General features: G+C 40.8%; 1 protein-coding gene across 5 annotated transcripts in view; it reads left to right on the top strand.

The window, feature by feature from the left end:
• The window catches only part of DOCK10 (dedicator of cytokinesis 10), a 2,208,289-nt gene that overhangs the window by 1,545,362 nt on the left and 638,347 nt on the right, over positions 1-24,580 (top strand). For 4 of the 5 annotated variants that reach the window (XM_069618179.1, XM_069618177.1, XM_069618175.1 and 1 more), the window contains exons 35-38: positions 2,404-2,525; positions 2,612-2,726; positions 4,048-4,114; positions 7,557-7,604. In XM_069618179.1, the coding sequence (XP_069474280.1) occupies positions 2,404-2,525; positions 2,612-2,726; positions 4,048-4,114; positions 7,557-7,604 (352 nt within the window). The remainder of the gene's footprint in view (positions 1-2,403; positions 2,526-2,611; positions 2,727-4,047; positions 4,115-7,556; positions 7,605-24,580) is intronic. The other variant, XM_069618176.1, reaches the window with a different exon arrangement.

The raw sequence follows: 24,580 nt of genomic DNA, 5'->3' as shown, positions 1-24,580 counted from the left end.
CATCATGTGAGAGTTCAGTACCTCATGCATTATCACTTAAACACTTATTTGCAGAGCAGTTAACTTAATTATTGGTGTAATCTAACCACAGAATAAAGCTTCTCTTATCCTTGTTTCCTGTCGGTACCTTGTTCTAAAAGGCATGTTTGTAATGATGGCAAGTCTTCATGCATTGGATTATCATTGGACATGTTTTTCCGCAAACCATGAGCTGTGTTCCACTTGTCTGCAAGATCATGACACCCATGATATGATTATGGGAGCAGCAAAGACAGGAGAAATAATGTGTTTAGCCCATTACCCCCATGCATTATTGCACATTTGTATGAAAATGATAGCTTTAATGTGCGCCTGCATTTCTTTCGTTTTCTTAATATAACATTGCTGGTGTTAAGGCCTACACCATCTATACTACCCTTCACGTTATTAATATCTTGGTGTGTCTTTCGCAAGGAGACGTCTTGTTTGTTTTGAGCACTTTTTTGCGTCTACTGAAGTAATACACAGTTTTAACATGTTTAAATGTGAAGCACATCATTTATTGTCGTTATTGCTCTTCACAGATCGAGAGGTTTTTCAGTTTTCAAATATGCAAACGTTTTTGGAATCAATTAACTTAGCTTTGTTAATTAATGGTATTTTTGTTACTTTTGAAATTACTGTCCCGCACGCACATATTAGACCATGGGCCTCATTACGATCCAGGCGCTGACGGAATGAAGGGGGCCGGGACGGGACTGGCCCCCTTCATTCCGTCAGGGCTGATTACGAGGTTCCCTTTGTGGGACCCGGATCAGACGTCTGGTAAAACCAGACGTCTTTTCCGGGACCCGCGAGGGGAAGAGGGAGGTAACAACGGGACACTTGTAATGTGCCCGTTGTTACCTCCATCCCCATTCCTATTGAGCCCTAGGGGGGCTCAAATGGGAATCAGGAATTGTTCCTGCAAGGAGGAATTACCGGGTCCACCTATGTCGGAATGACCCGGTTATTCCTCATTGCAGGAACCCGGTAATGGAGCACGGTTTGGAGGCAGCCATGGAGCTACTAGATCCATGGCTGCCTCCAAACTCCTAATGAGGCCCCATGAGTTTCCTTTACGTTTCCTTTACGTTTACCATCACTTGTGTTTCTTATGCAGAAATACATGCTATATAAGAGGTACACAATAGTTACAAGAAGTTAAGGAACCATTCAAATAAAATATGTTGGAAGTGGGACTGCATTGTTTCATTGTTTTGATGATTGGTAAGTAGGGTGATGTCTGATGTCTCTGTCCCTAATAAGTGGTCCCTGAAAACTGATTTTTTGCTCTAGGCAGAGGCAACACATGCATGTGTACCTTTGTCTTCCTCTGTCTCCATTCTAAAATAATGGCATTTACACCATGGTTTTTTCCTTGTTGCATAAGGTTTCCAACAAATGCAGAGAAATGCAATTGCATGACTACATGCTCATATCGATACTGTTGCTTTACTGTTCTATTGATGGTAGAACGTTATTTCATGACGGACTATAAATAGTGGTAGAGATAATGAATAAATTACCGACTTATTATCTACAGTACATACATATATTGTGTCATATTTCCAGCTCTTCTCCAAAGCACTCTAGCCCTCGCATTCACACTACATAGTTCTTTAGACATGGAGGAATAGTTCTGTTCTTCAAAAACAATGTTGAATCTCTCTAATCTGTATTGAAATAGCGCTCAGGTGTTTTCCATGCCTAGGAAGTTTGTGTCCTTCCCCTAGGACTTATAATGCAGTCCATTGTTTCCCATAGCTAGGGCCATGCTAGAAAAAATATAATAATAATAATAATAATAATAATAATAATAATAATAATAATAATAATAATAATAATAATACACATGTTCAGACTGCAGTGTGCTTTTGAGAGAGAGGCAGATGTACCTTTATAAAAAAATATTGGCAAAGATTAAAATATTGACCAGAACATTTTTGCCAGGTGGTAATTAATCATATCATTCATGGTTGGTCATATGGATCTAAATTTGTCACCCCATTGTGCATTACAATGAAAAACATGTTCCATCTTTAATATTTTTTATTTTTGACTGGTTACATATTCTCTGGAAAATGAGCTATTTACACCATAAGGACAAACACAATAATGTATAAAACCTAAAGAACTATAGCATGACTGACTAGAAAAAGCATGCCCAGAAGACGCACTTGTCAAAAGAACCAAACAAAGTCCCATCAGACAAAGGGATTGTGTTGTTTTCTAAAGTGCTCAGAGAATCAACACTACATTATGCCCGGCTTAATTTTCGTTACAACAAATAAAATTCTTTGGTGACAAATTCAAATCCTTCTTCATTCTTCATGTTTTGTGTCCATTTGTGTGTTTAGTGTCTGTTGTGGTTTTTGTTTGCAGCGTTTTCATCAATAGCTATCTCTACAGTAAACCATGCTGATTCCAGAGGATCCTTGGCCAGTCTTGACTCTAACCCAAGTGCAATTGAAAAGAATGGCGATGGTGCTGTAAACTGTGAAAAGGTACTGTTGCAACACATTTTAACTATGTATATAATTAAAAGTGGTAATATGTCTGACAATGGGTGTTTCTATTTTACATTCTGCAGATTGCCCGTCCTTTGTCTCTGATTGCATCAACTCTTCGGTTTGACAAGTTAGATCAAGCTGAAACAAGAAGCCTCCTTATGTGTTTTCTTCACGTCATGAAAGCATTATCAGAGGGTAACCATAAAAGCTACTGTCTGTAGCCTAATACCATTGCTGAGTTATATTACATAGTTACTTTATTTCATAGGCTTAGATTTTTTTTTGTTGGACAAAGCAGACATACAAAACAATTATAGTGAATAATGGGATCAGTGTAGAAGCCCAAACACAGAGGTAATTCAAAATGTTTTCATGGTAATAGGACACACATGTCAACTTGCACGGATAAGAAAGGTGCTATGTTCATAAAAGAAGAAAATAACAATTGACGTACGTACACATTTGGTATGCGTGGTAGTAAATTGATCTACAATTGCAATGCACTTAGCTCAGACTGTGTGTATGCAATATAAGAATAACAGTGTCTAAGGACCAAAACCAGACAATGCAAATGTGGGCCAACCCCACAAAGTAGTAACATATTTTCTGATTCAATACCCTGTAAGGTTTGCTGTAGACCAATTTTAAGATCACTGACTTAAATGGGAATTGATCTAAACCAAATTTTGAAAAATTATTATATGCATTTAGGGATTGATATTGCCAACAAAAAACACTGGTCAAAATTCCACTGAGGAAGTGTGCCAACAACATGACCTGATACCTATTTCAGACTCTGTGGGTGGTCTTCGTGACAGTGAGTCTTAAGAATTCACAGGTGGATTCCCCAAACCCACATAGGTAAAATAAATCTTAGTGATTCAAATTTAGCCAACACTGAGAATTTCAAATAAGGTTGAATCCCTCTCAGGAAAATCTAAATCACTTTGTTGCTCTCTGTGCCATGTGACATGAGAATATTCACGTGCATGGAAGTCTGATCCGTGCCAGAAGAACAGTCCAGTCCAAAATTCCAACAAATTTCCTCTGGACAAAGGTACCAGCTGTAATCCCTGGCAAGTTTAATACATAGAGGCCAATTCACAAACACATTTGAAGTTTGCATAATTTACACAATATTGAAGCTATGCGAGTGTGAAATCCACAATGCATGTAAACCATATACATTTGAAAGGTATCTTACGCAAGTCAAATGTTATGCAAGAAACGTTTGCAAATCACATTCACAAACCCAACTGCAATATCCTCAAATACATGAAAGAAACATGTATTCTCCACATTTTAATAACCTTTATACATTTGTCACATAGGGTTGTCCATGACCCATTGTTCAGTAATCAACAAGAGCTGATGACGCCAGCCCACATATAGAATAAGCAAAAAGGTGATCTGTTGTTAATGGCATAAGTGTGGTCCTAATGGTAATATACTATTAAAATCACAGAAATGACTGTTGTCTATATATGAAAAACTTTGATCTGTATTCTCGTTTTAGATACACTGGTATCCTACTGGCAAAGAGCTCCAAATACAGAAATATCTGACTTTTTCAGCATTTTAGAGTAAGTGCTAACATTTTGCTTAGTGTATCATTGGGAAAATTGCATTATTAGTGAATTTCATGTCAAAATGAACGGCGTTCCAAATACAGTGATACTCGAAGAATAATGTCCTTCAATGATTTCAAAACACGTTGTAAATGCCAATGATATTGGGAGTGGCAGGCGTCCATGTACTGGAATATATAATCCAAGAATTAAATCCAGACCCAGAAAAGATTAACACAAAATTGACCATTGTTCTGATTTTTTTCTTTCTTTGTTGTGAAACATTTCAAAGACGTTTTATGGCTTCCAATGTAACTGTTTATTTTTTGCATGCAGTGTCTGTTTAGGAAATTACTTTTCTTGTTCCATTTAAATGTATATATCAGCCTGACAGATATGAAGTGTGGCTGTCATTGATTATTCTGGAAATTTTAGAGGATCCTCTTCACACTCTGTTTAGAGCTTCAGGTTAGCCCCTAATCTGAGGCAACACACATTCCTTAAGCTTTGCTTGGCACTGCATGTATGGACTACCCCGGTCACTACAGTCTATACCCACTGTTGGTTTCCCAACAGATTGCCACAAACTAGCTGCATGAGGACACACAAACTGAATACAGGGTGTCTTTGGAGAACCCTAAGACTAGGATAACTAACTGCCTCTCAGGTGCACATTCTGGATCTATATCCCAGATGTAATTTTTGATGAGCACTCATCAGATAAAAAGGTTTGATAGATCAGTTAAGAAAAATGAATAACAAAGGAGCCCATGTCAGTGCCCAGGCTTAGTGTTTTGTTATTTAAAGTAAAATACACGTAGTTAGTCAGTAAAGGCACTTTATATACTGGTGAATAATGAAACCATGTCAACAATTCCTGGAAAGTATATGCAACTGTCATTCAATATCATTAAATATAATAATTATAGACATATTATAAACCATTTAAAACTCCTGGTGTTGAGATTGGGAAATTGACGCTTTTCTAAAAATGTTTTGTAGGAATTTTCTTCTTCATTGCAAATATGAAGGGGGGATTTTGGGTGTATCTTCTGTTAAATTTAATGGCCAAATACAATGTTTGAAAATGTGTTGGCAAACAATTTTGAAAAGTAGGGCAGTGTTTTCTCATATTTAGTTATACCTCATGCATGATGCACAAAGATGCTTTTCATGTAACATGACATTAAGGGGAGGACCTTAGAATGTCCATTCAGGAGGCTTCTGTCAATATTCGGTGTGTTTAAAACCCTTCAATTACATTACTTGCTTTGCACATTACAAATGGATCATTTTCAATTTTTCTTTCAAACGTCCGCTAAAATAGATGTGTAAACTGGTTGACATATGTTTCCTTCCATGCATCACTTAAGCAAAGAATTTTACATATCTGGCATATAATAAAAAATAAACTCTACCATGAATTCCAAATAGTAATCAAGACTAAATGTATTTATGAGAGCACCATATGGAATGAGTTGTTAACATGCTGTAAGGCAAACGTCTCAAAAATGTTTTGGTGTTTGATTGCAGAGGGCTCTAATATTTATTCTAGTGGTGAGGCAACGAATGGAAATATTTCACAAGATAAATGATTGCTACATTTTAGTAATTTATTTTGTTCTGTGGATAGCAGTGCTGTGGCTAATAACAAGAACTGTAATAGTAGTGGGAAATTGGAAGAGGGTTTTACGCTGCTTCTTGTCATTGAAACCTTTCACCATCTTGCATCTGCTAAGGCCACTGGGCCAGATGGCATTCCCAGGGATCACTATAATTCAAACACTGATACGTGGGTTCCATTAATCTGGAACATAATTAGAGCCATATTTATTTCACATAAGTTACCAGATACTTGGCATCTTTGTACCATTATACTAATATTCAAGAAAGAATCATTTGAAAATCCTACTTGTTATAAACCAATTTATTTGAATTACTTTTCTTTAAAAATGTTGGGCAAGCTCATTGATGATTAGGCATTGCATTGTAACATATTACCAGATTCACAACTGGGTTTCCATCTGGGGATCGGCAACATAGAACAATGTTTTAATCTCTCTTTACTCATTGGCAAGTATTATGGGAACAAAAAGGCCCAAGGTATTTTGCGGTCAAAGACTTATCCATGGCGTTGGACAAAGTGACAAAGCCTCCTTTCAAAATCGTTTACTTAAATTGGGTGTTGTCCTGGAGCTTTTTAGTATTTTGTGTCAAATGTATTCAAGTATGGAAGCTTTCTTTATGTATGTACTCCCACATTTTTAATCCACCAAGGAGTTTGTCAGGGATGTGTAATATCTCCTTTACTTTTTCATATGTACTTGTGTGAGATATATTTATCTTTAAATAAGGGAACTGTAGATGTTCCTATGGCTCAAAATCAGCTCATTCTGTGTGTAACATATGCAGATGATGTTGTGGTTCTAGGTAGGACCCCTATCGTCCTTCAAAAGCTATTCAATGTGTATGTTTATTTCATGACTTCTAAGGGCATGATAATCAATGCAAAAAATATTACCTACATTTTATATGGATACAATAGCACTCACAGGAGTAAAACATTCTTATTACCTTGGTGTAAGGCCTTAGGAAGCAAGGTCATGACTACCTCGGATAGGTCATGTTGCCTGTAGATTGAACAATGCAATTTGTGTTTCTTTTCATTATATAGTTGTCACTCCGTAATGCCAGCTCATAAAATTTATGAGGCTAAAAGTGTGGGTCTTACACTATATGGTGCCTGGGTATGGTCTATTAGCACTTTTGATGAGCATTCACTTACGAATAAAAAGTTCCTTAAAGCTATCCTTAGGATCTCCTTGACAAATACAGAGCAATTGTTAAACTTTGAGACTAATCTCACCCCAATTTTCTTTAAATGTAAATGTTCCCCTGTTCGCTTATGTGTCTCAATATTGAGCAACAAACATACTGTTTTAAACAAGCAGATTTTAAGGGATGTTCTGACTTTAGAACATGCACAGAACATCCCTGGGTTATGTTGTGTGAAAAGCTCTTTTTCCAGTATTAGTCTGGTCCATTTATTTTCAAATCCAGAATTAATTAATAAATGCACTAAGTTTATGTTGAATAAAGCAATACTTTCTAAAAAACACAAGATTTTGATATGCTCAGATGATCAAACGGCAAAAGTCACAGCTTATCTTCCTCACCAATATAGTTCTGAGATAATTATTAGTAACTATTTAACACGTGTATCGAATAGTTACACAATAAGATTAATTACTAAACTCTGGTTTCACCAGATTCCCCTTGCCACTGCTTGTTACAATGTATAGCATTATATCTCAGTCATTTGTACTTGTTTAATTTGAAAGAGTAACTGCTTAATTTCAAAACTGTAATAAATGAGAGAATTAATATATATATCTATGTGACATGATTATGACATTGACGTCTTGACTGACATGATAATATCACTTTTTTATTTCAGAGTTTGTCTACAAAACTTTAGATATCTGGGAAAAAGAAATATTCTAAGGTGAGTTTAAAAGACCAATGGTTAATTTTTGAATTTAAGAGACTGTCCATTGTACATATTTCTTTCAGAATTAACAAGACAAAGGGGATGGTTGTTCCTAAATGGGCGGAGTAAGTAAATGACGTCTGAGTGTCCAATGCTCTTGAAACCTAAGTCATAGTAAGTAGTGAGAATTCCATAGGATCAGATTCTAAGCTGGTATGTACCACATGCAACAACCTTCACTCCATAGCCCTCCAAGGTGATACTTATTGCACAAAAAACACATGTTCAACTTATGATTGGCCATAGGATCTGTAAGAGATATTTTGGGATTATATCTTTCACTTCTGGTATTGTATTGTGGTATCTTTACTATGGTGGTATTTGTGGTACACTTGTTGGGGTATTTTTTATAGTGGTGAGACTGACTTTAGAATACTGCCTAATAATTATCTTTATCAGGGTCACTAACAACCAACAAATACTGGACTTCATACACTCTGAATAGATGGCTCATACCTTCCTGTGGTATCTTATGTACGGTACCAGGTTATGCCCTTTTGACTGAGTTTCAAAAAATGTAAAGCATCCAACTGAAATACTGTACATTCATTCAGTCTCTCTAAATAAACAGCTCACTGTTGCTGCTTTGCTTTGAGATATTTCTTACCGCACACCTGCACCTTTCTTAGCATTTCAAATGAAAGGGAGTGAATGCAGAATAAATATAATGAGACTAAATTACTTTTTTAATTTGTTCTTTATCGTAAAATAGAATTATGCAACTTACACAAAGTGACACTATGCCCCCATTGTACTTCAAAGTGCAAGTACATTTCTTCTTGGAATAGCTTTCAGCGCTTTATATGTGCAAAGCTATGTTAATTGTCCTTGGCTTCATGAAACTTGGCATGAAAAATATTCTTTAAAAAGAAAACAGAAAAACATTGAGAAATACGAACACGCAAAGTACATGCACTTTGAAATTAAAATCTCTAGTACAGCACCTAAAATGAACTGAACTATTTGAGCTAAGCTAAGTTAACACTCACTCTGCTCGGCCCTCAATTAACTTGATAATTACCTAGATCTGTTGCTGATATTCCCGACTCAGCTTGGCAGTGAAATCTTCCACAGTCTTTCTGCCTGCCTTGTACTGGGACACCCAGATAAAGATTGTCGAGACTGCAGCTTTTCTAAGGCTCACCAAGCCAGGCGACAACTTCAGCTTTTAGTCAGCCTGCAGGCACTGAACTCTGTCTGGCCAGCCAGCCCTCAGCTCCTTCGTCAGTCAGTGCCAGAAGAGCAATCCATCTACTCTGCCTCCAAACCCTTTTCTATGACATCCCCTTGCAATCACGAGCACCTCCACTTGTCCATACCTTTTTCTCTGTGCCTTCCTTATTGTGCTCACTGCATTGCTGAAGTGAAACATATTTAATTTTTATCTTGCGCTTCCTGCTCAAAAGCAAAGCTATGTTTTAGCAGAACGGATCTTCACATTCTTCAACTTACCACTCAGCGCAAATCCAGCCTGCACATCTAGAGTCCATTTTTCTTCCCATTTTCAGAGCATTATGCATTTTCATCAGTCTGCATCCATCTTATTTCATGAGCTAATTTGCACTAAATGTTATTATTGGAATCTGTTACATGTTAAATGGGGTTGGGTTATATTTAGGTTAGTATTATGTTTAGACCAGTTCAGTTCATTGAAATAACATCCTGAAGCAAAGTGCAATTTCAAGCATGTGCTCTCTGCATTGGCATCTATTTGATTCTGCCCGAGACTCACATTCTTGAGTCCTTCAATGAGTTTCACACCTTGGGCTCAAGTTGAAGTTCAAACTCTCACTAAAATGTGCATGCTGAAATGATGAGTCTAACTGTTGAAATGTAGAGTCATAATGTTGCAATTAGAATCATACTCCTGCACTCCCTCCTTTTTTGCTGCTGGGCTATAACTCAAAATCACTGCAGGAAAAACAAACACAGATGTTCTAAAACACACGTGCTTCTACCAATTGGATCTTATTAATAGTCGAAAATAAATAACATACAAATGGTAATATCCATACACGAGGAAAATTATGTATATATCACTAGTCTTGAGCAAACAAGTCTTGATTCTTGATCAAAAGTAAGAAAGAAAACCTTTAAGAAAAGAATAAAAAAGGTATTTTTTTGTTTTTGAATGTATCTCTTTTTTCTTTTTTTTAATCTCTTGGAAACCTTTATCTTCAATCTTTTTTGAATTGGTGACTGTTTGGTGTTTTTTGTTGTTTTTTTGGAAATTTGCTCAAATATTTTTTTTTGGTTTATTCTTTTTCATTTATCTCTTGATAACCTTTATCTCTTTTTTAATTGGTGATCTGTTATTTTTCTTTATTAAAGAAAAGTGTTATCATTTCCAAAAAAAAATGTCCATAAAAATGTGCCATTGGCCTCAGTCAGATGAAGAAACCATTAAAATCTGTTCATGGTAACAGTAAAAAATATTAAAAATACTGAAATAAAAATAGTCTGTGATAATAAATAAAAAAATCACAAAGTAAACTGTTCTTGGTGGAACTCCTCCATTCCGGGACATAATGGGACTTCTTTCAGGGTCATCATCTTCACATCGTTTAGGGTCATAATCTTCTCCCCCTTCTTCAGTCCAGGGGGCTTTCCAGGTGACTTTGATCCAGTCGTATCCTCCATGGGTCCGGCGCTCCAAGGATCCGGCGCTGATGGTTAAAACCATTATTTGTCTAGAATAAAAAGTAAAGACAACTTAAGTATCAAGCACATCAAACCCTTTACTTTTCCTTTCTCACTGGGATATCTGAAATCAAATTCAGTTATGTACCCAAATGCAGATTATACCAAATAATATGACATGTAGCTAATGATTAACTGAAAACAACATGCATTAAGCACACTAATATCACATGGTATTTTGTCAGATAACAGTCTGAAACACAACCCTCCTTTCTCTTATTTGCTTACTCAATTGTATTTGAGTTCACTACCTTGATATATTTTTGTTGTACCTCTTCAAATCTCCTTTTGACATCTTCACACTATTTACACATATCCACTTGGCAATTATATTTAATAGGAACTCGCTTTACCTTTTAACTCGCTGCTAGTCTCAACTTGCTCTAGACTTTGAAATTCATGTTTCGGGTGAAAGAGCTTAATTTGATTAACATGGGCAAACTGTCCCACTGCTAATTCTCCCACCTTTTTAGCAATTCTGTAAACCACATGTGAAACCTTATCTACAATTCTTTATGGTCCTTGCCATGTCATGCTGCAAGGAATTTAGAGTTTTGATGTTTCCCCTTCCTGAAATTAAACTTATATACCTGGTCTCCTATTTCATATTCTTTCACAGATGTCTTCCTATCATAATATGTCTTTGCACCGTCAGCTGCCTTTTCCAAAGTTCGCTGCGCAAATGCAAACACCTATTGCAAGTGCTTTCTCAAGTCTTCCACATATTCATGAATTGTGGATGCATTTATAAGCACCTATTCATTTGTTCTGTAAAGTAAGTGTTTCATGGGGGGTGAGATTTGTTGATTTAGAGGGTGTCTACCTGATAGCCATTAGAACAAATGGAAGCCACAAATCCCGAACTATATCCTGCTTCAGCTACAAATGTTTTCAACATATAATCTATCGATCTGAAACACTGTTCCACTCCCCCTGACGAGGATGGCCGGTAAGAAATAAGTAGATTTTTCTTTACACCGAAAATTAGCCATATTTTTGTCATCAATGCACTAGTGAAATGACTTCCACAGTCTGCCTCTCTTCTTTGAGTTAAACCAAATCTTGAAAAAATATGATTTACAAGTGAAGTGGCTGCAGTTTGTGCACTGCAATCCGGGGCTGGAATACCCATTTGGACATTAAGCAAGTTACTGTCGCGTGTACCTGTTTCCCCTTGCTGATCTCCTCATGGGCCCGACATAGTCGACTTGTAAGTCCGACCATGGGAGTGTCAGGCCCCTTTTCATCAATGGTGCTCTATGAGCCGGTGACGCAGGTTGAAACTGTGCACACAATAAACACCCTCTGTTGTAGAGCTCAACATCTTGGGACATGTGTGTCCAATAGGTGTGATTTTTTAACATTTCTAAAGTTTTTTGTGAACCTCTGTGTCCTGCAGTTATGGCATCGTGGGCACAATGTTACATCAATCCCCGGAATGACAAAGGCACTACCAATTGGATGTGGCCTGTCACATATTCTCTAATCATCAGTCCATCCTGTAACCTAATTCTCTTTTTGCTTTTTAAAAGCACCCTTAATTCCTCTTTCCCTTTGCAGTCCTCTTCAGTCAGATGATTTTGTTCTGCAACTAGCAAATGGTTGTTAAATGGGTCTAGCATAAGATCTTCCTTTTACGCTTTGATCAAGTCCTGATCTGGAGTATCAAAACTCCATTGTGCTACAGGCTGTTCAACTGCTTTTGGAGTTTTGGAACATGTTATCACACTTACCTTTATTTCACCAATTAGGTGTTCAATAGGGAATAACTCCCCTATTACCGTTCCAATTTTGGCTAATTTATCTGCCTTATCATTTCCTTCCTTATCCTCACCTGGTGTTTTCCAATGACAACGCATTTTCCTCCAATTTATTATCAGGTCACTTTTTGATACAGGCTTGTCTATAGCTAAAATCATCTTGCCATGTTTAAGTGACTTCTGTTTATAGGTGAGCCTACCTTTTTCTTTCCAGTCAGGTAAATACTCCACAAAACTATTTCATGCATAATCAGAATCAGTTACTAGAACTATTTCTTAGAGTTTATTTTCTACTGCCTTATAAATATCTGCCAATTCTGCCACTTGACTGCTTCTGGGGCTTAGCCTCATGCTAACGCTTGGAATGTTGTCATATTTAAACCAATTGTCTCCTATTCCCACTACAAGCTCTTTTTCTGTGTTATTTTCTACATGGTACGCACATCCACCTCCATACCCATTTGGAAAATCCTTACATGTTTCTTCATTGACAGCCTTGTGTGGGTATTGCCCAAATTCATTTAAACTGGTCTCTAGCTCTGTGTCATCAGGCTCACATACAGCTGCACAATCATGCAACTCTGCTTGTCCTTGAGTAACTGGGCATTTTTTTTATTGTGTCCATATTTCACTTCTACAGGAAATCCCTGAAGTGTTAATGTCCAGGAAGTAATTCTTGACTGAGCCAAATTCCCTGATCTGTTTCTCTTACTTTGCAAAAATTGCAGAGGCTCGCCTTGACGTATGGGCCGAAAATATTGTAATGCCCAGACATTGGTCAGAAGTGCTTTTTCACATTCAATAAATTTGGTCTCTACCTGTGACAATTTTTGCTAGCATATGTAATGGTTTTATTGTTTGCATCAAGTTTTTGAAATAACACTGCTGACATGCATTGCTTTCTGTAAAGGCACTTTTGCCCCAGCCTTCTGTAGCTGACTGAGCACATGACTAAGCTCATTGAAATGATTCAGTATGCAATTCAGAACTTTTATTCAAAGGTGAATCATAGACATCTGCGTTTTCATCAGTGCAGAGATTTTTAACTAGTCACTTTTTGTCAGAATCCACAAGATCACTCCTATGCCCTTTGGCACCTTCTCTTGGCTGTTGCTTTTGGACTACACATCGTGTTCCTATCTGTTCAGACAACATTTTGACTTGGGCCTCCAAGCATTGAAACATGTCCATGTCTCTGGATTCCTCTCCTCTCTGTGTGGCCTGGGTCAATAATTATTAAACTCATCCTGATTAGCCCTGTTCTGGTATCTCTCATGAGATTGATTTCAGTTTGTGTTACCTCTGAATTCATGTGACACGGGAGGTGGAGAATGCAGACCCACGTGACCATGGTCGACTGGTGGTGGAGATTGGTTATATTGGCGAGGGGAATAATTCATATTTTGTCTTTCATTTGGTGGGAATTGTCCCCTATGCTGGGTTCCATTGTCAATGAATCTATCCACATATCTTGGTCTATCTTAATGACTATATACCATTGTATTAGGGTTAAATCTACTCTGGGGCCCTAGTGTCTGGTATGGGCCATTGTACATTTGATTTTGATTGTTATTTAGGCCTGGCATATCGTCGTGAAATCCCACTCTGAGAGAATTACCCAAATATCTAGAGCTAATGTAAGAATCCCTATTGCTGCGATCAATGGATTGAAACATAGGAGTTTGGGGTGATGTCCTCTGTGGAGGCATGCCCCTTTGAATATATGTCCTGTTGTTCCTTGCCTGAGTTTGGGTTGAATCTAGCGGCATCTTTACATATTTTACCTCCAGAATCGCTGATGTGGGTTCTTTAGACTATGGTTGTGTCTCCTTATTCTTAGGCCCTCCTCTCTCTGACCAAATATCACTGCATAGAGTTTGGTCCCCTGATCTATCATCCATTCTAGCAATTAACTGGGATTCAATTTATTTTTGGAGTCCATAAAAGCATGCAGTCTTAAATTCTACAGAGTCAGGGTTAAAGGCCACATCAAAGCGTGAAAATGCTCTTTTCAAATTTTGAAGGTATTCACGAGTTGACAGTCAGATACTGTGCTTTCTGCATTGCATGTTCCTTGAATTTAGCTGCGCCCAGTTAGTTACTGTGTCTTATACATTTGCATGTATCTCGAATCTAGTCGTGCTCAGTGTTGCATTGCAGTTAATCTTCATGCTTAATCGCCTGCTTTCCTCTTCCTCTCTATCTCTTCTGCTTGCACCCCACCCGCTTTATTTCTCACTTGCTTTCTCCTCCTTCCCTTTCCACTGCTCCTTCATTCCCCACCCCCTCTCTCCTCCTCACCCTCATTGAGCATCCCTATGGTGCTCTCTGTCTCTCCTATCTTCTCCAACTGTTTCTCTATTGACTATCCTCCCCTTGTCTCAAAGTCTGTTAGGAAGAAGTTCAAGAAGGACTTCCTGGTCTCCATCCAGGCCTGCCCATTGCAAACACCTACACCAGCGCTTCCTCCAGACAGACACTCACTGACATCCTCTTTGTTATTCCTTTGTCAGATTTATGGACTCCTCATATGGTCTCTGTGCTCTCTCCTTATTCTTCCTCTCCCATTAATGGTGGAACCCAATGGGAGGCCCTCCTGGCGTCCTTCCTCTCCTCTAAAATCATCCTATATCTTTACCTCAATGGCACTGTCTTGGTCCAAAGACCCCAGGCCAACCTCCTACTCTTTGAGTGATGCTTCGCGCACCTTATCAATTTCCTGCCCTCACCTGCTGTCCCTTCTCTTCCTTCCTTGTCTCCCTTGCCTCTCCCCTCCACCACTTCTTTGGCGCCTTCCTCCTCTGCCTCAGCTACTTTTCCCTCTCATCCCAACTCCTCTGCCCTCCCTCTGGCTCCTTCTACACCTCTGCAGGAGTACCTCTGATTTGTACACCTCCCCGGAAGTCTTTCAAGGATGGCAACCTTTACCACTTCGCCACTCTGAACTCTTGTTCAGCTGTAAAACACTCCTCTGACATGTGCCGTCTCCTTGAAGAACTTGACCTCGATGTCCTTGGTCTCGATGTCCTTGGTCTCACCGAAACACCCTCCTTCCTGATGGCTACACGATTCTCTCTGTGCCCAGATCCAACCGTTCTGGGGGGTTGTAGCCTTGATCTTCCCGAAGTGGATTCCTGTCACTATCATTCCTATGCAGGCCTACTCCTCCTTCGAATGTCTGGTCTGTAGGCTTTTGCTCTCTTCTAACCACTCTCTCACAGTTGCTACTATTTTTTTCTTGTGTAACTTCTAGTTTATTGCAAACTTTTATTACAATTTTCCTCTCATTTCATTATCCGATTTACTATAAACACAACATAACAACTTTCGCGACTGTTATTTTCTAAGCCCTTTAACAGCCAGGTCTTTCCATTTTAGTTTAACTCATGATTTGATCCATAAAGTTTATGACTGAACATGTTAGGTGCACAGAGCTCCCACTTAGTATACAGAACCACCAATCGTCCATATTCATGTTCAGGGGAGCAAATTTTCCAAGATGCAGAGTTCTCAAGTCATTGAGCATAGGACATTCTGTTATTAAGTGTTTTATAGATTCTGTTTTGATTGCACAGTATCTACATGCATCGTCCTTGGTAGCCTGATCGTGTCTCAACAGCAGCATTTCTTTGGTTTTAGTGGCGTTCAATCGTAAGCGAAGAAATCCATCACGATGATGTTGTGACGGAAATTGTAGTAGATACATCGGCATTTTGTTCAGTTTATTCATTTTAGGCCTGAGTTCTGGAGCTGTTAATAATCCTTCAAACTTGGCCAAGTTTTGTATCAACGCCCATTGTTTCAATTTTCTTTTTGCAATTTGAGGTTGCGCCACCAACATATCGCTGTGTATGTCAGCAGCTTGCAAAGTCGCCTTAGTCCTTGGACCCATTGCAAAAGTATTCCAGCATACGGTTGTGTGTTGCTTGTAGCGAGTATTTCGTACGACGGTTCAGGATTTGGGATTATCATCTTTCTTAAGAGTGCCATCGATATCCAAATCACTTTTACATATAGTACATCTAATGCAAGCTCATGTCTGATGATGGTCATTGATATGTATTTTGACAGCTTTAATACTCGTTTCCAAAATAACCCTTCCAATTTTGCCCAAATTCTATGGTCTAAGTTCCACCCTGCTTCAGAGCCGAAAGTGATAGCAGGTATTACCTTTTGCAAATAAAAGGTCCATACTGGTTTTAGGGTGAATTTTCCGTATAGGCTATGTATTTGTGCGCCTTGTAAAGCCTAAGTTTTGATGTGTCGAACAATGTCTTGCACCCAGCTCCATTCTCGTAATGATTTATTGATCAGGACCCCTAAGTAGCTGATTTCAACACTTTCTTCGATTACTGTATTGTCGATCCTCCAACGGAAATTTTTGTTTTTGGCTCCTTTTAATGGACCAATTTTCATGATTTTTGTTTTGGTGACATTTATTTTTAGATCGTTGTAGTTCATGTAATACTGCAGCTTCGTCAGCAATCGTTGCAGCCCTATCTGGGTAGTGTCAACCAAAACTAAATTGTCGGCATAGGTTATGCAGTTGATGTGGTAAACATTGATCTTTGAAGGGAAGCACTTCACGTCACTCAGGACCACAGGCACATCAGCAATGAACAGTTTGAACAGACATGCAGCAATGGGACAGCCCTGTTTCACTCCCTTTTGCGTCTTTATAGCTTCTGATAATTCTCCTTTTTCATGTATTCTTATTCGGATTGATGCCATTGTATGTAGGGCTTTTATTGGCTGTAAGAGACTTTCCAGGCAGTCCCAGTTTTTTAATTTCTGCCACATCATTTTGCGGTTGATTGTGTCAAATGCTTGGTGCATATCAATGAAAGCTAGGAAAAGCTGTGAACTTTTTTCTAGAGCTTTCAATTTTAGCATATTTACCAGTGTCAGATTGATTTCAGTCCCGATGCCTTTTGTGAATCCAGCTTGTCGACAGTCGGTGATTCCTTTCTTGATTGCCCAGGCTGTTAATTTCTGCTGCAAGAACTTTGCGAATATCTTGCCAATTGAGTCAAGTAGGGAAATCGGGCGATAGTTGGCTGGATCAGCCCGATTGCCCCTCCTGAAAATCAGGACTCTTATCGCTGTTGTCCATGAAGCCGGTATTATTCCAAGCTCTGCGATTCTAGCGAACAATTTTGCAATAAAAATTGACCACTCATGTTTGTTTGTTTTAAGCATAACGTTGGTGATGCCAGCCGCTCGCGAATTTTTTAGGTTTGCAATTACAGCACTTATATCTTCGGCGATCTCACTGCAGTTCCATCTTGCCGCCACTTCCTCCTGTGCTGGAGACATTATTACATTGCTCTTTGAGAACACTTTATTGTAGTGTTTTTTCCAGTCGCTTTCAGCCACCCCACTAGCCATCCTGTCTGCTTGATTTCTAGTGCAGTTGTTCAAGGTGAGCCAAATCTCTCTACAGTTGTTCCATTTTATTAGTCCCAGCATAACCTCGCCTCGTTCTTGATCACGCAAAAAGGTGAATGCTTTAACCCAGTTGCGATATTTTTGCCTCCGTTGTTTAGTCGATGCGAGGGTACCCACGCCCCCTTGCGCTTTAATTTGCGTATTTCTTTGAACACCTTCTTTTTTTCCTCTTTTACCTTCATGCTCCATTCATGAGTATGTATTTTGGTTGTTTGTATTTTCAGTAGAGATCTCTCCTTTTGGCGAGGAAGAAGTGCAGTGTAGTTTATCGAAGCTCCTGAAAACTTGTCCAGCTTTTGGAAATTATTGGTCAATAGGGTTATTTGTTTGTCGCTTATTCTGAGCCTATTTCGCCCATTATTTACCTCCAAATTTTGGACCAATATCGATGTTTCTAATTTTTGAGGTAGGGTCATGGCCATTACCAGTGCTTCATGGTCACTGTTTGTTGTCGATGTTGTTCTCAAGCTCACGATTTTGTGCCAAAATTATTTTGATAGCCAGATATAGTCCAGTGTCTTCTCATAGCCCATATTATGCCAGGTGTAATTAGGCGGTGTGTCGCCCTTGCCCTGTCCATTGGCCATGTCGCAGTCACGTGCCTCCATTTCGGTTTCCGATTTTGCTCTTCTTGAATGATTATTTTGCCCTTCCTTCCTGCTCTCAATGATACGGTCTCTGTTTGCATCGAACCATGTAATGTTCATGTCGCCACATACAATTATGAGAAGGTCATGGTGAATTTGTTGATGTTTATCGATAATCATCATTACAGATGACACAAACTTTTCTGAAGTTATCTGAACTGGGTTCCAGTACACATTAATTAGCAACAACTGCTGCAGTTTAGATGTTTTGTCAGTAGAATGTTGCATCAGCATGCTTTGAACAAAAATGCTTGGATTTTCAGATTCAATCACTTCCCAGTTTGTCCCAATCTTTATCATCGTTATTAGGCCTGAGAATGGACAGCCCTGGGAGTTTTTCCCTGCTGGATTTAACAAAGGGACATAGCCATCTTTCACCGGAGGGCTTCTCAACCATGTTTCCTGGAGGCATATTGCGAAGTTGTTACTCAATTCCACAGGAAAATCATCATATAAATGTCAGAAACCTCGTGTGTTCCAAAATATCAATGTCGAGGACGCTTCGACGGAGCTCTGGTTTAGCTAATGATTTCTCCCGCCAGTCTTACTTTTTCCAGATGATTGTTGTGAGTTTGGCGCTAGAGTCAGGTGTTGCCTTAATTCATCTCTGCGCTGCTCATTGGTGACCCCATTCGAGCGATTATCGTTGTTTCTGGGTTGATTTGTTTGTGTCTCAAGCATAGCTTCCGAAATCTCAAAGCCCAGAAGCAGCAATTCTTCTTTTGCGGCCCAAAAATGGTCTTGCGTACGGCCTGAGATTTTATATGCAAATAGACTCTGCTGGCTTGCTCTTCTGAAATGTATTCAACGATAGCAATGTCTAGAGAGGACACTGTCCTTAGAGCCGGTACTGAGTGCAAAAGTCGGATTACGTTTCCTCTGTTTAAATTCACATCATTATCATCCTCAAATACATTCACAACACACGTTTTTGAAGTCAGTGGCTTGGGCTCCACCAGATTTTGTTGTTCGGCTTGACTTAGTTCCTTCTGTCTCTGTGCTGCCGTTAATTTTGGATTCAATTTCACTGGCATCTTTAATTTAATTTCTTGAGCAACTGATTTTTGGCTTTCCGCAGCTCTTCCTTGACTGACTATGGGCGAAACCTTTTCTTGTCTGGTTCCAGCTCTTCTTTGTCTTTCTCCCGGTGCTCCCTCGCCATCAGATTTTGCACCATTTTGAGTTTTTGCAATCCAAGGGTTTGAGGTTGGCTCCTCGGCCATTCTGTCCTGCCTGTCCATATCATTGAGGCAAGATGAGCTTGCCTCGTGTCCCTCAGCGCTGTTTTCCTCCTCGTATTCTTCGGAGTAAGTCGAAAGGTTGCATAGCTCTTCAGATGACATAACTGAATGGATTGACTGTACATCAGAGTACAATCTTAGTAGTTTTTTTGGATTAGGTGGAAGCACTTTCGTCGTTATGTCCTCTACAATTTTCATCCCGCCCATTTGTCTTGATTTAGCGGTATCCCCATTTTTTTCTCATACAAATAGACTTGGTTTGGCAGGTGTAGATAGATTTCTTATAAACTTTCTTGAGTTGCTAGTCACTTTATCCGGCGCACAGTTTTTCTTTTTCTCCTTTTTTTTTTGGTTGGGCCAAGACCCGCCTCTTGCGATTTCTGCTTTACGTTGGCAATTTTCAAGGTTTTTGCAGCCCCACTAAATATTCCAAATGACATTTTTGTTGTTGAGCAATGTGCAACGACGGGGGACTTTTGCATGGGATCTTTTTTGGAAGACTCTGCCTTTTTGACGGGCTTGTCAGAGATCACGGGTGCTTTAGTTGCACGCTCAATGTTATGGGCGTTACTCGGGCCTAACGAGTTTGAACTCACACTCTGAGCTGATAGTTTCCTGTTTGGAATGTTGAGCAGCTGTGTGTTATTTCCTTCAAGGATTGTATTCATTAGTCCTCGTGAGGCGCTTGCAGCTTGAACATCATTATTCTGCATATTCGTATTGTGAAACATAGGAGGAGCCTCGGTAAGCATATTTACCAGTGTTGTCGCGTTTGAGATGCTGCAACTCTTTTCCGAGGCCGTAGTTGACTTGTATTTTGAGATGTCGGTCATTTGTTTCATGCACCCGATCATGGCGTCCATCAGCGTTTTTTTTTCAAGAATGTCCTTAACGGCTGCATCGTTGAGTCTGTTTTGCCAAAGTACTGACGTTGCAGCTTCGTTGTCCAAACGGCCTTGTAGCATTGTATTCAGACTTTCCATTTTTGTTAGCTTTTCATTTAATTGACCCAGCATTGCCCCATTGTTGTGTACTGCTTCGTGTAGATTTTCATAGAGCTTGGTGAAGGGGATTAGCGCCAGCGACGTCGCTGCTAATACATTCTTATGGATCTGTATGGAAGTGGCCGCCGACAAGTTGGTTTTCAAAGAAGACAACTCTTTGACAGCATGTGTGTGTTCCTTTTCTTTACTCATGTTGATCGGCTCATGATCACCTTGTACTCCAAGTCCCACAATTCCTTGAGACTGCTGGCCAGGACCGTTCATTTCAGACCGCATCTTCGGCGTAGAGCAGTGAGACGAAAGCCTTGTCGGTAAGGTTTTATCTTTAATATTTTGAAAAGGCCTATTGTCATGATTGTGCAGTATTTTACTCTTTGGTCCTGGTGCGCGGTGCGGGCGGACACTAGTTCCTCAGATAGAGTCAAGTCTTCATATTGCACTTGTGCTGCATTATTTGTGTGTGGGGTGTGCAGCAAACTTCCTGCTTCTGCCATCTGAGAATTTTCTGGGTCCAAGCTTAGTCTTTTTTTGCTGGAATTTGCAAAGCTCTCAGTCAATCGCTCTTTCATTATTTCAAAGTCTGCTCTAAGATGCTCTGTGAGTCTAGCTTCCTGCCCGGCAAGGTCAAACCCATCGAAGTATGTGCTTGATTCTCTTGGCAGAACTGGTACAGTTTTTGTGAGGGGCTGTGGGATAACATTGTTGTTCTTGCTCGGCGCGTCAGTGCCGATTTTCTCCAGTAATGCTTTCATGCCTCTCTCAGGAAGCACAGTGTTTGTTTTATTAATGTTACTTTGCGTCTCCATTGTAGACCGCTTACCCGCGACAAGTGGCTCTGTGGCAGCGATATTTGTGATGTTTGTGCTGCCCGCCTTTGTTTTCTCCGGAAAAGTGAATTTTAAAAGTTTTATGTCCGTGTGGGACAGGGGAACTTCCATCTCCAGCAACTCTGTGTCAGTTACATCGAACGGAGATTGGAAGGCAGTAATGTTTACTTCAATCACGTTCGATCTTGCATCTGCATTTTTGTCTACATTCATATCCATGTTAGAGTCTGCCTTCATGTAGGATTCACCGCCAGCCTCAGCCGCCTCGCTAGTCAAGACCTCCGCCTCAGCCCACGGGGCGCTTGCAGCAGTGTTAGTGAATACGTCCTCGACATTGGCATCGACATTGGGCGCTACTGCCGCATCGAGTTTCATTGCCGGACTTGTTGGCCTTGTATGCTGTCTTACGGCGTGCAGACTCTCCGTAGCAATTTGCACAAGGGATGGTATGGGTGTTTTTTGGGGTGTTATTTGGGATTCAGAGCTTTGGGATCTTTGGATTGTTGGCAATAAGTCTTCACACTCCTCAGGCTGCCCCCTTGACCAGTCATACCCCCAAAACCCTGTTAGTTCTAACACATCACCTTGTTGGCTCAACATGTTTTCATTCAAAGCACAGTCTCGCAATTGTAAAGATTGCTTTAACTTTGAGAGTGTCTGTGGCCCAATTTCGGCCATATGTTGGTGCTTACCTCTGCTTTCAGCTGCGGACTGCTACAGACTGAACTCTGCGCCTGAACTCCGCGCACGCTCCGCGCTTGCCAGGAGTATTTAAAGGGCGGTAGAGGTTGTTTTCCTTAAAGGTGCACATGCCCAGGAGACACAGAAAGGCAAGTTCAAATTCCAGTAACCCAGTAGCTGCAGCTCCTCTCACCAACAAGACTGCTGCAGACTGAACTCTGCGCCCGAACTCTGCACGCGCTCCGCGCTTGCCAGGAGTATTTAAAGGCAATAGAGGTTGTTTTCCTTAAAGGTGCACACGCCCAGGAGACACAGAAAAGCAAGTTCAAATTCCAGTAGCCCAGTAGCTGCAGCTCCTCTCACCAACAAGACTGCTGCAGACTGAACTCTGCGACGGACTCCGCCAGATGCCACTCTTTGCCAGTCACTGGTCCAATCACCTCCTTCCTCTCCGAGTGGTCTGTCCTCACTTCCACTCTCCTGGCATCAACCACTCAACTCCTCCTCCTTGGTCACTTTAACATCCACCTGGATGGTTCTTGTCTCACACAGAACTCTTCTGTAATCTCTGTGACTCCCTTTCTCTTTCTATTCTTCCTTCTGGTCTGACTCACTCTGCAGGGCACACTCTTGATGCTCTGATGTCCTCAGATCTCCCCCTCACTAACTCTCTCACCACCCCTCTCTCCTGCAGCGACCACTTTCTCCTTTCCTCCCAGCTCTCTCTCCCCACCCCTCAGGCCAAGCCTACCCCCACACTGCCACCCACCTTCTCAGTCATTCAACCCATGAAGCGTGTGTCAGTTGAGGCATTCGCTGCATCCTTCTCTCCACCTCTGTCCGACATACACCCTGACATAGCCCTGTCCAAGCTCCACTCTGCTATCTCTAGTACTCTTGACTAATGTGCCCCTGTAAGGAGGATCTGCATGAAGCCAAAACTCAAGTGCAATTCCTGGTATGACTTTGACCTCGCCACCCTTAAGCGTAAATGTTGGGTGGCTGAGAGGAAATGGTTGGCATCTTGTACACTCTCTGACAAACTGGCCTGCTGGCTGCTTCAAAAACAGTACCGACTCTCTGTCCTCACCAAGAAAAGAGCCCACATCCAAGCCTGCGTTTCTGCGGCATCAACCAACTCAGCCGAACTCTTTAAAATCTGCAAGGAGCTGGCCAATCCTGCTGCATTCTCTACCTCTCCTGTCCCCTCCCAGGACCTCTGCACATCCCTTGCCTCCCACTTCATCTCTAAAACTCAGCAAATCCTAGCCACACTCTCTAATTCTCCTCCCCCTGCCCCCATGCTCTCTTCTCCACCAGCCCCACAGCGCCCACCCCCTTCCCTTTGATGACTTTCCTCTGTACTCTCCTGATGAGGTATCTAGACAAGTACGATCTATGAAAACCTCATACAAACAGGTTTTGCCCTGTTCTTCCAAAACCATCAAGGACCACATTGACACCCTTACCCCTGTCCTGGCTTGCTTCTGCAACCATTCCTTCACCTCCGGCACCTTGCCATAGCCCCTGAAACACTCTCTTGTGCACCCTCTTCTCAAGAAGCACTCGGCCGACCCTATCCTTCTGGCTAGCTATCGCCTTATCTCTATCACTCCTTTCCTTGGAAAACTCCTGGAAAAGCTAGCCATCTCCCAGCTTAATGCTCGTACCAAATCTGTTTGCAATCTCCATGACCATCAATCTGGTTTCAGAGCAGCCAGAAGCATGGAAACTGCTCTCCTGAACATCCGTGAAGACTTGTTCTCCAACCTGGGCTCTAATCTCCCATCTGTCCTCATCCTACTCGATCTCTCCTCTGCCTTTGACATGGTTAACCATGTCATCCTGCTGAACCGGCTTCGTCATAACCTGGGTATCATTGATCAGGCTCTGTCCTGTTTAACCTCTTTCCTCTCTGATCGACCCTCCCAGGTCCAACTGGGCTCCTTATTGTCTATCTATCTCTCCACCTGCAGTGTTCCCCAGGGGTCTAACCTCTCTCATTGGTTGTTGAACCAAATCCTGGAACCCCTCACTCACTGCATTGCAGCTCTCTGCACCAACGTCCAATGCTATGTGGATGATACCCACCTTGCTTTCAGGTTCCCTAGTGCCGCCTCTTCTCCCTCTCTCATCCTGGATTGTTTATCTGCAATTCAAGAGTGGTGCGTCGCCAATGACCTCTGCCTGAATGTCAGCAGAACAGAGATCCTCCTCATTGCAGACCAGCACCCTTCTTTCCCCTCACTCACTGGCCGGCCTCCCTTGCCACCCCTGCAACCACCTGCAAGGCTAAGAACCCTAGGGTTATTTTCTTCTCCTTTCTTTCATTTTCCCATCACATTTCCGACATTGCTAAGAAGTCAAACTACCAACTTCACATCCTCAGGGGTATCCTCCCTCTCCTCTCCTTCCCCCAGAAGCTCAATGTCTCTAGAGCCCTGGTTTTCTATAGGCTTGACTATCATAATAGCCTCTTTTTAAATCTGCCTTCCTCTACAATCTGTCCTCTGCAACTCATCCAGAACAGGACTGCAAGACTTGTCCTTGGCCCCAAACTCAGGGATCGTATTTCTGCAACACTGAAATCTCTCCATTGGCTCCCAGTGGATGCAAGGATCAA

Source organism: Ambystoma mexicanum, chromosome 10 (assembly GCF_040938575.1).
Source record: "Ambystoma mexicanum isolate Mex_15411 chromosome 10, UKY_AmexF1_1, whole genome shotgun sequence".
Lineage (NCBI taxonomy): Eukaryota > Metazoa > Chordata > Amphibia > Caudata > Ambystomatidae > Ambystoma > Ambystoma mexicanum.
Note: the sequence above shows the minus strand (reverse complement) of the source record. Positions and strands in the feature narration are given on the sequence as shown.